Genomic DNA, 14,698 nt, shown 5'->3' on the forward strand with positions numbered 1-14,698 from the left:
TGGATGTTGGTCATCCGAGTAACTCAGTGGGCGTTAGTCGCCAAGTAGCGAAGTGGGTGTTTGTCACCCGAGATACAAAGTAGGTGTTAGTCACCTGTAACCAAGTTTGATAAAATAAAGAGTGTGTTACCCGTGAAGTCGTCTCCCGTGGAGTTACTACATTACATATACACAAACATGTGTACATGTAAACACGCACAACTCTTTGTGGTTATTTCGGTAAAGTCACGTAGGCAGCGAAAATATTTTTTTACTTTTTACTTTTTAAATAACTACGTGACGTTTCCGAAAGAACCAAAGAGTATGGATTCCTGCAGAACACGAAAGCTTCCCATCAAAAATGTGCACGCTCGTGTGTGTGTGCATACATGTATACACACGTGCACACATGCCTACGTGTAATGCATACACACACGTGTGCGTGTGTGTGTATATTTGGAGTTTGCGGTGTGTGTGTGTCTCTCTCTCTCTCTCCCCGTGGTCGCGTGGATTCTTTTTTCCTCCCGCTCCTCCAGGTTTTCCCCTCCACATTTTAGAAGCAACGTCACAAACAACAACAACGACCGCCATTCGCCACTAAGTGGCGGTGACGTCACCACGACGCTTGTGCCAGGCCATGTGCACCTTGAGGCTACCACGTCAAGTGTCGAACGCCCGCTGGCAGGAGGAGGTCACGGGGCAGACCCAGCAGGTGCCACGGGTCGACTGACTGAGATGACCGAGATGACTGGCTGATGCACCACCTGTGCCCCCTACTGTGCCAACTTGCTGTGCTTTAGCTACCCGGCGCTCCGCTCGTTGTTGTGAGCGTCGCTCCTCCGCCCTCCGTTGTTGCTGGTGCCACGGGTCGACTGACTGAGACGACTGCAACTGATGCACCACCGCTCCCCCGCTCCCCCACACGCACGTCCTGCACGCTGAACTTCTTTCGCGCCGTACGTAGCCGACCGCGCTAACAAACAAAAGACCACAAGAGCAGTTCTCACTATCTCTCTCTCACTCTCGCTCTCTCTCGCGCTCACTCTCTCTCTCTCTGCCTCTCACTATCTCACTCACACTCTCTCTCTCTCTCTGCCTCCATCCCTCCGCCGCCTCACCTGTATCTGGCGCGCCAGCCTTGCGAACGCCCCCACGTAGGAGGACTTGGCGAGGCCCAGCACCCGCTGCACCCGCGTCACGCCGCGCTTCTCCAGCTGCGAGGCGAGCCCAGCCAGGTCGGCACGACGGCTGCGCCAAAACTCAATCTCCTCCAGCGGTCCCCAGCCATCACCGCCGTCACCACCAGCGTCGCCGCCGTCTTCCATAGAATCCTGGGTGCTCAGCACCTCCTTGATCTGCCTCGTCCAGTGGACCATCGCCGCTGTGGGGGGCGGGCGGCGGGCGGGGGAGGGAGGTGGATATTCTTAGGTTTTTTCGGTAAAGTCACGTAGGTAAAAAATTAAAAATTAATAAAAGTAAAATAAAATAAAAATCACGACGTTTCGGAGGCATTTCTTTTATTTTACTTTTATTAATTGTATTTTTTTTTACCTACGTGACTTTACCGGAAAAAAACCTAAGAATATGAATCCTTGCAGTCACGAAAGCTTCAAATCTAGAGGGAGGTGGAATCGGAGAATCGCGGGGACCGGGAGGGGAGGGGGGAAATGAGCGGTCGCGGCCGCCGTGTCTCTCCGCTTGGCGCTGTCAAGGCCAAATGACGGTGGCTAGGAGATGTTGACTACCTCGCCTGGTGTGCAGGAGGTTCGTGGGTTCGATCCCGGCCCTGACGCCTGTTGTATATTCGGAGTTTGCGTGTCTCTCTCTCTCATTATCATCATGACTCCCATCTCTAACACCGACTCCCATCTCTAACACCGACTTCCATCGTTAACACTGACTCCTAGTATCTAACGCTCATTCTAACACACACATACTCAACAAAGACAAAGATCCCCCGTACAGCCTTAACAGACTGTCGGGGCAAGTGCCGTTAGCGAGCACCTATGAAGGCCGGCACGGCACACGAGGGGGTGGGGATGGCCAGCGCCAAGCCCGGCCGCCTTTGTCTCCCCAGTGGCGATGTTTACCACACACCGCACCAAGTTCCTCATTGGAGGCTGAGTCGACCTAGGGGAGGCCCAGGACCGGTTCAGACAATCGTCACCGGCGCTGGCCATGATCGGGAATCAAACTCGGGTCTCTGCCAGGTTCACAGCGCTAGCGTGGCGCTGACCACTACACTACACTACCGCTCCTCACAGCCTCAACAGACTGTAGGGGCAAGTGCTGTTAGAAGTGAGTAGCAGCAGCACCTATGAAGGTAGACACAAACAAAGATCCCCCGTGTAGCCTCTAACAGACTGTAGGGGCAAGTGCTGTTCGCGAGCACCTATGAAGGCCAGAACGATACACCCAGGGGGGTGGGTGGCCAGCACCACGCCCGACCGCCTTTGTATCCCCAGCTTGCGATATTTACACACCGCACCAGGTACTCATTTGAGGCTGAGTTGACCTAGGGGAGGCCCAGGAACGGTTCGGACAATCGTCACCGGTGGTGTTGGCCGTGGGCGGGAATCGAACCCGGTTCGCCGGGTTCGTAGCGCTAACCGCTGCGCCACCGCTCCTCGCAGAACACGCTCACGCACCCACTCGCTCACTCACTCGCTCGCAGACCAGGCTGTCAGAACACGCGTTCCGTGTGTGATGAACCACCCCTGACCCCCTCGCCTCCCTCCCTCCGCTCCTCTCTCCCTCTCGCTCTCCCCCCCCGTCCCCTCTCTTGCTCTCAGGATTGATCCCAGGGCTTAGCTCGGAGGCAATCTGTTGTGCTTCGGGTCAGGGGCCGGAGGTCAGACCTACAGATTAAGCCCTAATGGTCTCGATTAGGGGCTCGCTGCGGAGCCCCCGGGGGGGCGCTGGTGGTGGTGGTGAGGGCGGTGAGGGCGGTGAGGGCCACGGGGCCGACTCACCCCTGTCCACTCTCGTTCCGACCGCCCGCTTTTGTGTTTGTCAAGCGGCACGAAAAGCTCGCGAGAGAGAGAGACACCCTGACGGCTCGGAGACCGTCCCCAACCTACCTGCTACTGCTGCTGCTACTGCTGCTACTCCTGCTGTTACTGCTACTGCTGCTCCTGCTGTTACTGCTACTACTGCTACTGCTGCTACTGCTGCTACTGCTACTACTGTTACTACTCCTGCTGCTGCTACTACTGCTCCTGCTGTTACTGCTGCTGCTACTACTGCTCCTGCTGTTACTGCTCCTGCTACTCCTGTTACTACTCCTGCTGCTGCTGCTGCTCCTGCTGCTACTACTAATGCTGCTACTGCTGCTGCTGCTACTATTCCTGCTGCTGCTACTACTGCTCCTGCTACAGCTGCTGCTGCTACTACTGCTGCTGCTGCTACTGCTGCTACTGCTACTGCTGCTAATGCTACTAATGCCACTACTGCTGCTACTCCTGCTCCTGCTGCTGCTACTTCTGCTGCTGCTACTGCTGCTGCTGCTACTGCTGTTACTACTTCTGCTGCTACTGCTGCTGCTACTTCTGCTGCTGCTACTTCTGCTGCTGCTACTGCTGCTGCTGCTACTGCTGTTACTACTTCTGCTGCTCCTGCTGCTGCTACTTCTGCTGCTGCTACTGCTGCTGCTGCTACTACTGTTACTACTTCTGCTGCTACTGCTGTTACTGCTGCTGCTGCTACTGCTGTTACTACTTCTGCTGCTACTACTGTTACTACTTCTGCTGCTGCTACTGTTACTACTTCTGCTGCTACTGCTGTTACTGCTGCTGCTGCTACTGCTGTTACTGCTGCTGCTGCTACTGCTGTTACTGCTGCTGCTGCTACTACTGTTACTACTTCTGCTGCTACTGCTGTTACTGCTGCTGCTGCTACTACTGTTACTACTTCTGCTGCTACTGCTGTTACTGCTGCTGCTGCTGCTGTTACTACTTCTGCTGCTACTACTGTTACTACTTCTGCTGCTACTGCTGTTACTGCTGCTGCTGCTGTTACTACTTCTGCTGCTACTACTGCTGCTACTACTCCTTCTGATACTGCTGCTACTGCTGCTGCTGCTACTGCTGCTACTGCTGCTGCTGTTACTCCTGCTACTGCTGCTGCTGCTGCTACTGTTACTACTTCTGCTGCTACTACTGCTGCTACTACTCCTTCTGATACTGCTGCTACTGCTGCTGCTACTGCTACTCCTGCTACTACTTCTGCTGCTACTACTGCTGCTGCTACTGCTACTACTACTGCTGCTGCTACTGCTACTACTGCTGCTACTACTGCTACTCCTGCTGCTGCTCCTGCTGCTACTGCTGCTGCTACTACTGCTGCTGCTGCTACTGCTACTACTGCTGCTGCTGCTACTAATGCTGCTACTGCGTGGCGCTAACCGCTGCGCCACCGCTCCCCACCATCTCCCCACCCCCCCCCCTAGCCCCCCCCACCCCCTCCCCTCACCCCCCCCCCCCCTCAGTCGACCTTTGAACCTGGGTAAATGTGACCCAGGGCGACACCAGGGGTCACCTGCCAATCTCGTGTCGGGCTTGGTTCCAGCCATCGGCTGGGACTCCCCTAGGTCGACTCAGCCTCAAGTGAGTTACCTGGTGAGGCGTGTGCAGTAAACGTCGTCACTGGGGGAGACAAAGGCGGCCGGGCGTGGTGCTGGTAGCCACCCACCCCCTCGTGTGCCACAGTGCCGGTAGATTTCATAGGTGCCACTTGCTAACAGCACTTGCCCCTACAGTCTGTCACAGGCTACAACGGGGGATCTTTGTCTTTGTGTAGGTGCTGCTCGCTAACAGCACTTGCCCCTACAGCCTGTTAGAGGCTACACGGGGGACCTTTGTCTGTGTCTACCTTCACAGGTGCTGCTCGCTACTCACAGCACTTGCCCCTACAGTCTGTTAGAGGCTACACGGGGGACCTTTGTCTGTGTCTACCTTCACAGGTGCTGCTGCTACTCGCTACGAACAACACTTGCCCCTGCAGTCTGTCACAGGCTACACGGGGGATCTTTGTCATTTATAGGGGTCCTGGGTCTCCCCTAGGTTGACTCAGCCTCAAGCGAGTCACCCCGGCGCGGTGTGTGTAGTCGTTGTCTTCGTGGGAGAGAGACAAAGGCGGCCGGGCGTGGTGTTGACCACCCCCCCCCCCCCACTCATAGACGCTGCTGCTACTCGCTGCACCAAACAGCGCTTGCCACGAACAGTCTGCTAAGGCTACACGGGGGAGGGAGGGAAGGTTGGTGGGTCTCTAGTAAATTAACAGAGAGACTGCTGCTACTACTACTGCTGCTGCTGTTGTTGTTGTGATTGTTGTTGGTGTTGTTGTTTTGTTATTGTTATTGTGGTTTTGTTGTTGTTGTTGTTGTTATTGTTGTTGTTATTGCTGTTGTTATTGTTGTTGTTGTTATTGTTGTTATTGTTGTTGTTGTTATTGTTGTTATTGTTGTTGTTATTATTTTTGTTGTTATTGCTGTTGTTATTGTTGTTGCTATTCTTGTTGTTGTTATTATTGTTGTTATTATTTTTGTTGTTATTGCTGTTGTTGTTATTGCTGTTGTTGTTATTGTTGTTTTGTTATTGTTGTTGTTATTGTTGTTGTTATTGTTGTTGTTGGTGTTGTTATTGTCGTTATTGTTGTTGTTATTGTTGTTGTTATTGTTGTTGTTATTGTTGTTGTTATTGCTGTTATTGTTGCTGTTATTATTGCTGTTATTGTTGTTGTTATTGCTGTTATTGTTGTTGTTATTGCTGTTATTGTTGTTGTTATTGCTGTTATTGTTGTTGTTATTGTTGTTGCTATTCTTGTTGTTGTTGTTATTATTGTTGTTATTATTTTTGTTGTTATTGCTGTTGTTGTTATTGCTGTTGTTGTTATTGCTGTTGTTGTTATTGTTGTTTTGTTATTGTTGTTGTTATTGTTGTTGGTGTTGTTATTGTCGTTATTGTTGTTGTTATTGTTGTTGTTATTGTTGTTGTTATTGCTGTTATTGTTGTTGTTATTATTGTTGTTGTAAGATGTGAAACGTCGTCAATCCGGCCCAGGAGGGCGGCTTAAAGGAGCCACCGTTAGCGGATGGTGCCCTGATTTATCCACATCAGGAGTGGGGTTTGCGTGATGTGTGTGCGTATGTGTGTGTCTGTGCGTGTGTGTGCGTGTGTGTCTGTGCGTGTGTGAGTGTGTCTGTGTGTGTGTGTCTGTGTGTGTGTGCGTGTGTGTGTGCGTGTGTGCGTGTGTGTCTGTGTGTGTGTGAGTGTGTGTGTGTCTGTGCGTGTGTGTGTGTGTGTGTGCGTGTGTGTGTGTCTGTGCGTGTGTGTGTGTGTGTGTCTGTGCGTGTGTGAGTGTGTCTGTGTGTGTCTGTGTGTGTGTGTGCGTGTGTGTGTGCGTGTGTGCGTGTCTGTGTGTGTGCGTGTGTGAGTGTGTGAGTGTGTGTGTGCGTATGTGTGTGCGTGTGTGTGTGTGAGTGTGTGTGTGCGTGTGTGCGTGTCTGTGTGTGTGCGTGTGTGAGTGTGTGAGTGTGTGTGTGCGTATGTGTGTGCGTGTGTGTGTGCGTGTGTGTGTGTCTGTGCGTGTTTGTGTGTGTCTGTGTGTGTGTGAGTGTGTGTGTCTGTGTGAGTGTGTGTGTGTGCGTATGTGTGTGCGTGTGTGCGTGTCTGTGTGTGTGTGTGTGTGCGTATGTGTATGTGTGTGCGTGTGTGTGTGTGAGTGTGTGCGCGTGTATGTGTGTGCTCGCTAAAAGCACTTGCCCCAACAGTCTGTTAAGGCTATATGTGGGATCTTTGTCTTTATCTGTGTGTGCGCATGTGTGCGTGTGTGTGTCTGTGTGTGTGCGTGTGTGAGTGTGTGTGTCTGTATGAGTGTGTGTGTCTGTATGAGTGTGTGTGTGTGCGTGTGTCTGTGTGTGTGTGCATGTGTCTGTGTGTGTGTGCGTGTGTGTGCGTGTGTCTGTGTGTCTGTGTGTGTCTGTGAGTGTGTGTGAGTGTGCATGTGTCTGTGTGTGTCTGTGTGTGTGCGTGTGTCTGTGTCTGTGAGTGTGTGTGTGTGCGTGTGTCTGTGTGTGTGTGTGAGTGTGTCTGTGTGTGTGTGTGAGTGTGTGTGCGTGTGTCTGTGTGTGTGTGCGTGGGTGTGTGTGTGTGTGTGTCGGTGATGGGGCAGTTGTGGAGAGAGTAGAGAGTTTCCCATACCTGGGCAGTGTGCTCATGACCAGCTCCAGTTTATCAGCAGAGGTCTCACTCCGAATCAGTCGAGCGGCAATATCTTTTCATCGGTTGCGTAACGCTGTGTGGAAGCTACCTGGTCTGTCGCTCCGCACGAAGCTTCAGGTCTTCTCGGCCACGGTCATTCCCTCCCTTCTCTACGCTTGCGAAACGTGGACCCCCCTAGTGGAGCATCTTCGCCGGTTGGAAACATTTAGGCTGGCCTGCCTACGATCCATCCTGGGTTTGACCAGGCTGGATTGTGTGAGGAGCTCACAAGTCCTTGAAAGATCTGGGCAAAGTCCCATCAGTGAGCTCCTCCGGCAGGCAAGGCTGCGTTGGCTGGGTCATGTAGCCCGCATGCCCAGCCACCGCATGCCTAAACAGCTTTTGTTCGGCCGGATCGAGGGGGCTAAACGGGCGCGGCACGGGCTAGAGAAGAGATGGAGTGATGTGGTACAGGAGGACGTGGAGCTGAGTGGACTTGCCGATGACTGGTACCAGCGGTGTCAAGATCGGCCTCAGTGGAGGAGGCTCGTGAAGGACGCTACTGGGCAGTTGGAGGCAGTCGCCCTCCAACAACAACGGAGGGCGGAGGAGCGACGCTCACAACAACGAGCGGAGCGCCGGGTGGCTAAAGCACAGCAAGTTGGCACAGTAGGGGGCACAGGTGGTGCATCAGCCAGTCATCTCGGTCATCTCGGTCAGTCGACCCGTGGCACCTGGGTCTGCCCCGTGACCTCCTGCCAGCGGGCGTTCGACACTTCACGTGGCCTCAAGGTGCACATGGCCTGGCACAAGCGTCGTGGTGACGTCACCGCCACTTAGTGGCGAATGGCGGTTGTTGTTGTTGTTGTGTGTGTGCGTGTGTGTGTGTCTGTGTGTGTGTGTCTGTGTGTGTGTGTGTCTGTGTGTGTGTGTGCGTGTGTCTGTGTGTGTGTGTGCGTGTGTGTGTGTGCGTGTGCACAGTTAGCGGCCACTTTGATTTAAGTGTGACCGGTTTTAGGGGGCATGGGGTTAGAGGTGAGCGGCGATGCTATTTGTTTTCATTACTAGGGCAACTTGGGTTGTGTTGTTGCGTTGTTGTGTTGGGTTGTTGTGTTGTGTTGAGTTGTTGAGTTGCGTTGTTGAGTTGTGCTGTTGAGTTGTGTTGTTGAGTTGTGTCGTTGGGTTGTGACGTTGAGTTGTGTCGTTGTGTTGCGTCGTTGAGTAGTGTTGTTGAGTTGTGCTGTTGAGTTGTGTTGTTGAGTTGTGTCGTTGGGTTGTGACGTTGGGTTGTGACGTTGAGTTGCGTCGTTGAGTTGTGTTGTTGTGTTGTGCTGTTGAGTTGTGTTGTTGAGTTGTGTCGTTGGGTTGTGACGTTGGGTTGTGTCGTTGTGTTGCGTCGTTGAGTTGTGTTGTTGTGTTGTGCTGTTGAGTTGTGTCGTTGAGTTGTGACGTTGGGTTGTGTCGTTGTGTTGCGTCGTTGAGTTGTTGTGTTGTGCTGTTGAGTTGTGTCGTTGAGTTGTGACGTTGGGTTGTGTTGTTGAGTTGAGTTGTTGTGTTGGATTAATAGCATTCTGCCCCCTGCCAAATCTCTCTCTCTGTCTCTCTCAGCCCTCTGTACCAGCGTGGACGGCACCCTCGTGGTGTTCACCTTCTGAAGCGCTCGCTCGTTCACCGTGGCGTGCGCGATGACCACCACCACCACCACGTGACTTTTCTTTCGTGTTCTGCGCGGTGCTTTTAGCGCCACAGCGCGTGGATTTGTAGCGTTAATTTTCATTTGTGTTGCTGGTGACTTTGTGTGTTTCATATTGAAATCGCCTCCAGTGCTGTTGCTGCTGGCGGCAATAAAAGTTGTTTAAAAAAGTCTCTCTCTGTCTCTCTGTCTCCCGTCTCCCTCTGTCTCTCCCTCTGTCTCTCTCTCTCTCTGCCTCTCTCTCTATCTCTCTCCCCGTCTGTCTGTCTCTCTGTATGTCTCTCTCTCTCTGTCTGTCTCTCTCCCCGTCTCTCTGTCCCTCTCCCTGTCTCTCTCCCCGTCTGTCTGTCTCTCTCCCTGTCTCTCTCCCCGTCTGTCTCTCTCCATCTCTCCGTCTCTCTCTCCCTGTCTCTCTCCCCGTCTGTCTCTCTCCATCTCTCCGTCTCTCTCTCCCTGTCTCTCTCCCCGTCTGTCTCTCTCCATCTCTCCGTCTCTCTCTCCCTGTCTCTCTCCCCGTCTGTCTGTCTCTCTCCCTGTCTCTCTCCCCGTCTGTCTCTCTCCATCTCTCCGTCTCTCTCTCCCTGTCTCTCTCCCCGTCTGTCTCTCTCCATCTCTCCGTCTCTCTCTCCCTGTCTCTCTCCCCGTCTGTCTCTCTCCATCTCTCCGTCTCTCTCTCCCTGTCTCTCTCCCCGTCTGTCTCTCTCCATCTCTCCGTCTCTCTCTCCCTGTCTCTTTCCCCGTCTGTCTGTCTCTCTCCCTGTCTCTCTCCCCGTCTGTCTCTCTCCATCTCTCCGTCTCTCTCTCCCTGTCTCTCTCCCCGTCTGTCTCTCTCCATCTCTCCGTCTCTCTCTCCCTGTCTCTCTCCCCGTCTGTCTCTCTCCATCTCTCCGTCTCTCTCTCCCTGTCTCTCTCCCCGTCTGTCTCTCTCCATCTCTCCGTCTCTCTCTCCCTGTCTCTCTCCCCGTCTGTCTCTCTCCATCTCTCCGTCTCTCTCCATCTCTCCGTCTCTCTCTCCCTGTCTCTCTCCCCATCCGTCTCTCTGCGCGTCTCCCCAGTCCGCGTGTGCGAGCGAGCGAGTGCGTCACTCACTCTCGAGTCGTCCCACCAACTCCTTGTCCGACGCGGCCGTTTCCGCGTCCATGGACAGGACCTCCTGCGGGATGTAGAGCACCGTGTGTCCCTCCAGCTTGTGCCGCGTGTCTGGGCGGACGAAACACACAAAGGTCCCCCCGTGGGGGTTAGGAGAGATGTTGACTACCTCGCCTGGTATGCCGGAGGTCGTGGGCTCGATCCCGACCCTGACGACGCCTGCTGCTGTATATTTGGAGTTTGCGTCTCTCTCTAGCTCGTCATCATCACGGTGGCTAGGAGATGTTGACTACCCCGCCTGGTATACAGGAGGTCGTGGGTTCGATCCCGACCCTGACGACGCCTGCTACTGCTGTATATTTGGAGTCTGCGGTGTCTCTCTCTCTCTCTCGCTCTCCCCATGGTCGCGTGGATTTTTCTCCGGGTCCTCCGGTTTTTTGTATGTAACATTGGAAGGTAGAGCGTTCCAGACGGCCGCGGAAGCCATCGGGGTCAGAGAGTTACAACAGCGAACAGCACAACAACAAGGACAGGAGGGCAAAGCACAACAGTAGCCATCACGCCAGGTGCTCAACTGTGGCTGAAGCCTCCCACCGACTGCCCCCCTCACCGACTGCCCCTCCCACCGACTGCCCCCCTCACCAACCGCCACCCTCACCAACTGCCGCCTCCCACCAACTGTCCCTCCCACCAACTGTCCCCTCCCACCAACTGTCCCTCCCACCAACTGTCCCTCCCACCAACTGCCCCTCCCACCAACTGTCCCCTCCCACCAACTGCCCCTCCCACCAACTGTCCCTCCCACCAACTGTCCCCTCCCACCAACTGTCCCCTCCCACCAACTGTCCCTCCCACCAACTGCCCCTCCCACCAACCGCCCCTCCCACCAACTGTCCCTCCCACCAACCGCCCCTCCCACCAACCGCCCCTCCCACCAACTGCCGCTCCCACCAACCGCCACCCTCACCAACTGTCCCTCCCACCAACTGTCCCCTCCCACCAACCGCCCCTCCCACCAACCGCCCCTCCCACCAACCGCCCCTCCCACCAACTGCCCCTCCCACCAACTGTCCCTCCCACCAACTGCCCCTCCCACCAACTGCCCCTCCCACCAACTGTCCCTCCCACCAACTGCCCCTCCCACCAACTGTCCCTCCCACCAACTGCCCCTCCCACCAACCGCCCCTCCCACCAACTGTCCCTCCCACCAACCGTACCTCCCACCAACTGTCCCTCCCACCAACCGCCCCTCCCACCAACCGCCCCTCCCACCAACTGCCCCTCCCACCAACCGCCCCTCCCACCAACCGCCACCCTCACCAACTGTCCCTCCCACCAACTGTCCCTCCCACCAACTGTCCCTCCCACCAACTGTCCCTCCCACCAACCGCCCCTCCCACCAACCGCCCCTCCCACCAACTGTCCCTCCCACCAACTGTCCCTCCCACCAACTGCCCCTCCCACCAACTGCCCCTCCCACCAACTGCCCCTCCCACCAACTGCCCCTCCCACCAACTGTCCCTCCCACCAACTGTCCCTCCCACTAACTGTCCCCTCCCACCAACTGCCCCTCCCACCAACTGCCCCTCCCACCAACTGCCCCTCCCACCAACTGTCCCTCCCACCAACTGCCCCTCCCACCAACTGTCCCCTCCCACCAACTGCCCCTCCCACCAACTGCCCCTCCCACCAACTGCCCCTCCCACCAACTGTCCCTCCCACCAACTGTCCCTCCCACCAACTGTCCCTCCCACCAACCGCCCCTCCCACCAACCGCCCCTCCCACCAACTGTCCCTCGCACCAACTGCCCCTCCCACCAACTGTCCCTCCCACCAACCGCCCCTCCCACCAACTGTCCCCTCCCACCAACTGTCCCTCCCACCAACCGCCCCTCCCACCAACCGCCCCTCCCACCAACTGTCCCTCCCACCAACTGTCCCTCCCACCAACTGCCCCTCCCACCAACTGTCCCTCCCACCAACCGCCCCTCCCACCAACCGTCCCTCCCACCAACTGTCCATCCCACCAACCGCCCCTCCCACCAACTGTCCCTCCCACCAACCGCCCCTCCCACCAACTGTCCCTCCCACCAACTGTCCCTCCCACCAACTGCCCCTCCCACCAACTGTCCCTCCCACCAACCGCCCCTCCCACCAACCGTCCCTCCCACCAACTGTCCATCCCACCAACCGCCCCTCCCACCAACTGTCCCTCCCACCAACCGCCCCTCCCACCAACCGCCCCTCCCACCAACTGCCCCTCCCACCAACTGTCCCTCCCACCAACTGTCCCTCCCACCAACCGCCCCTCCCACCAACTGTCCCTCCCACCAACTGTCCCTCCCACCAACCGCCCCTCCCACCAACTGTCCCTCCCACCAACTGTCCCTCCCACCAACCGCCCCTCCCACCAACCGCCCCTCCCACCAACCGCCACCCTCACCAACTGTCCCTCCCACCAACTGTCCCTCCCACCAACCGCCCCTCCCACCAACCGCCCCTCCCACCAACCGCCCCTCCCACCAACTGTCCCTCCCACCAACTGTCCCTCCCACCAACCGCCACCCTCACCAACTGTCCCTCCCACCAACCGCCCCTCCCACCAACTGTCCCTCCCACCAACTGTCCCTCCCACCAACTGTCCCTCCCACCAACCGCCCCTCCCACCAACCGCCACCCTCACCAACTGCCCCTCCCACCAACTGTCCCTCCCACCAACTGCCCCTCCCACCAACTGCCCCTCCCACCAACTGCCCCTCCCACCAACTGCCCCTCCCACCAACTGTCCCTCCCACCAACTGCCCCTCCCACTAACTGCCCCTCCCACCGACTGCCCCTCCCACCGACTGCCCCCCCTCACCGACTGCCCCCCCTCACCGACTGCCCCTCCTACCAACTGCCCCCTCACCAACTGCCCCTCCCACCAACTTCCCCTCCCACCAACTGCCCCTCCCACCAACTGCCCCCCCTCACCGACTGCCCCCCCTCACCGACTGCCCCTCCCACCAACCGCCCCTCTCACCAACTGCCCCTCTCACCAACCGCCCCTCCCACCAACTGCCCCTCCCACCAACTGCCCCTCCCACCAACCGCCCCTCCCACCAACCGCCCCCTCTCACCAACCAACCGACCGCCCCTCACCCGTGAGTGTGGCCATGAAGCGGTGCACGTGCCCACGGAAGTCGTTGCGGATGCCCTCTGGCCAGCCAGCGTTGTGCAGCAGCGAGGGCACGAAGACGCCGCCCATGGCCCGCAGGAGGGCCTCCAGGTGGCCGCCCCTCACCGTGCCCACCAGTACCGCGCCGCTACGCAGCAGACGCTCGGCGCCCGCCCCGTCAACGGCGACGCCGGTGGCGGCGGTATCAGCGGTATCAGCGGTGTCGGCGGTGTCGGCGGTGTCGGCGGTGTCGGCGGTGGTAGCGCCGCTATGAATGGCACCGCCAGCAGCAGCGGCTGCAGTATCAGCAGCGGCAGCAGCGCTGGTAGCCCCAGCAGCAGCAGCAGCCGTGCCGCCGACAGTATCGACAGCAGGATCAGCGCCAGCAGCAGCAGCGGCGCTTGCGGAATCGTCAGCGGTGAGAGCACCGCTACGAACACCAGCGGCGGCAGCAGCAGCGTCGGTAGCGGCGCCGTCGGCACCAACGCCGGTGTCGGCGTCGCACCGTCGCCGCACGAAGTACATCATCTCGTCCACGGCCTGTGGGGACATGGGGGCAGGGCGCAGGTTCGAGATCCGCGTGTTCCTCTACGTTGGGAGGCCAAGGCGACCGGGCGTCAGAGGTTCCAAACTGGTTTTGATTCCTTACCCGTACCCGGCTGCACCAGGGTCGCAAACAGGTACCCGTACCCGTACCCGGCCGGGTACAGGTAGCCGTATCCTACCCGTACCCGTACCCTACCCGAAATGAGCAACAAACGGTGAAACACCAGTGACTCACGGCCTACCCGTACCCGGCCGCACCAGGGTCGCAAATGGGTACCCGTACCCGGCCGGGTACAGGTAGCCGTATCCTACCCGTATCCTACCCGAAATGAGTGACAAACGGTTACTCACCAGTGACTCACGGCCTACACGTACCCGTACCCGGCCGCACCAGGGTCGCAAACGGGTACCCATACCCGGCCGGGTACGGGTAGCCGGGTATCAGGTAGGGTACGGGTATCGGGTACCCGGTTGTGACCTCTGCCGGGCATGCGGGCGGGCGGGCACCACCGTCTCTCCCGGCGCGCGTGCCGTTGACACCGCCCGCACGAATAGGCGCCCGCCGTCGATCGGCGGTCTGCCCCAACGGTCTCCGTTTATTTTCTTGGTTCTTTCGGTAAAGTCACGTAGAATGGAAATAATAAAATAATAAAAATAAAACATAATAAAATAATTCTCACGACGTTTCGGCCACAACGCAAGCAGTCATTCAGACTCTGTCTTCTCGACAGACCTGTTCTCCACCTGAGGACGGCTGCTTGCGTTGTGGCCGAAACGTCGTGAGAATTGTATTTTATTATGTTTTATTTTTATTATTTTATTATTTCCCTTCTACGTGTTGACTTTACCGAAAGAACCAAGAAGATGAATCCCTGCAGTCACGAAAAAAACTTTAAATCGAAATTTCACTTTATCTTTTTTATTGTTATTTTTTCTATCTACCTGACTTTACCGAAAGAACCAAGAAGATGAATCCATGCTGCAGTCATGAAAGCTTTACATCGAAAGGTCTCCGTTTATTGAGGCTCTGCAGGG

At 56.6% G+C, this 14,698-nt stretch overlaps 1 protein-coding gene across 1 annotated transcript in view; it reads right to left on the bottom strand.

The window, feature by feature from the left end:
• LOC144952414 (dynein axonemal heavy chain 2-like) overlaps nt 1–13,669 on the bottom strand; it is a 139,082-nt gene extending 125,413 nt beyond the window's left edge. The window contains exons 1-3 of the mRNA XM_078882810.1: nt 13,102–13,669; nt 9,961–10,071; nt 1,098–1,360 (exon numbers count right to left, since the gene is read on the bottom strand). Coding sequence (XP_078738936.1) covers nt 1,098–1,360; nt 9,961–10,071; nt 13,102–13,669 — 942 coding nt within the window. The remainder of the gene's footprint in view (nt 1–1,097; nt 1,361–9,960; nt 10,072–13,101) is intronic.
• Between the last annotated feature and the right edge of the window lie 1,029 nt (nt 13,670–14,698).

Source organism: Lampetra fluviatilis, chromosome 67, assembly GCF_964198595.1.
Source record: "Lampetra fluviatilis chromosome 67, kcLamFluv1.1, whole genome shotgun sequence".
Taxonomy (NCBI): domain Eukaryota; kingdom Metazoa; phylum Chordata; class Hyperoartia; order Petromyzontiformes; family Petromyzontidae; genus Lampetra; species Lampetra fluviatilis.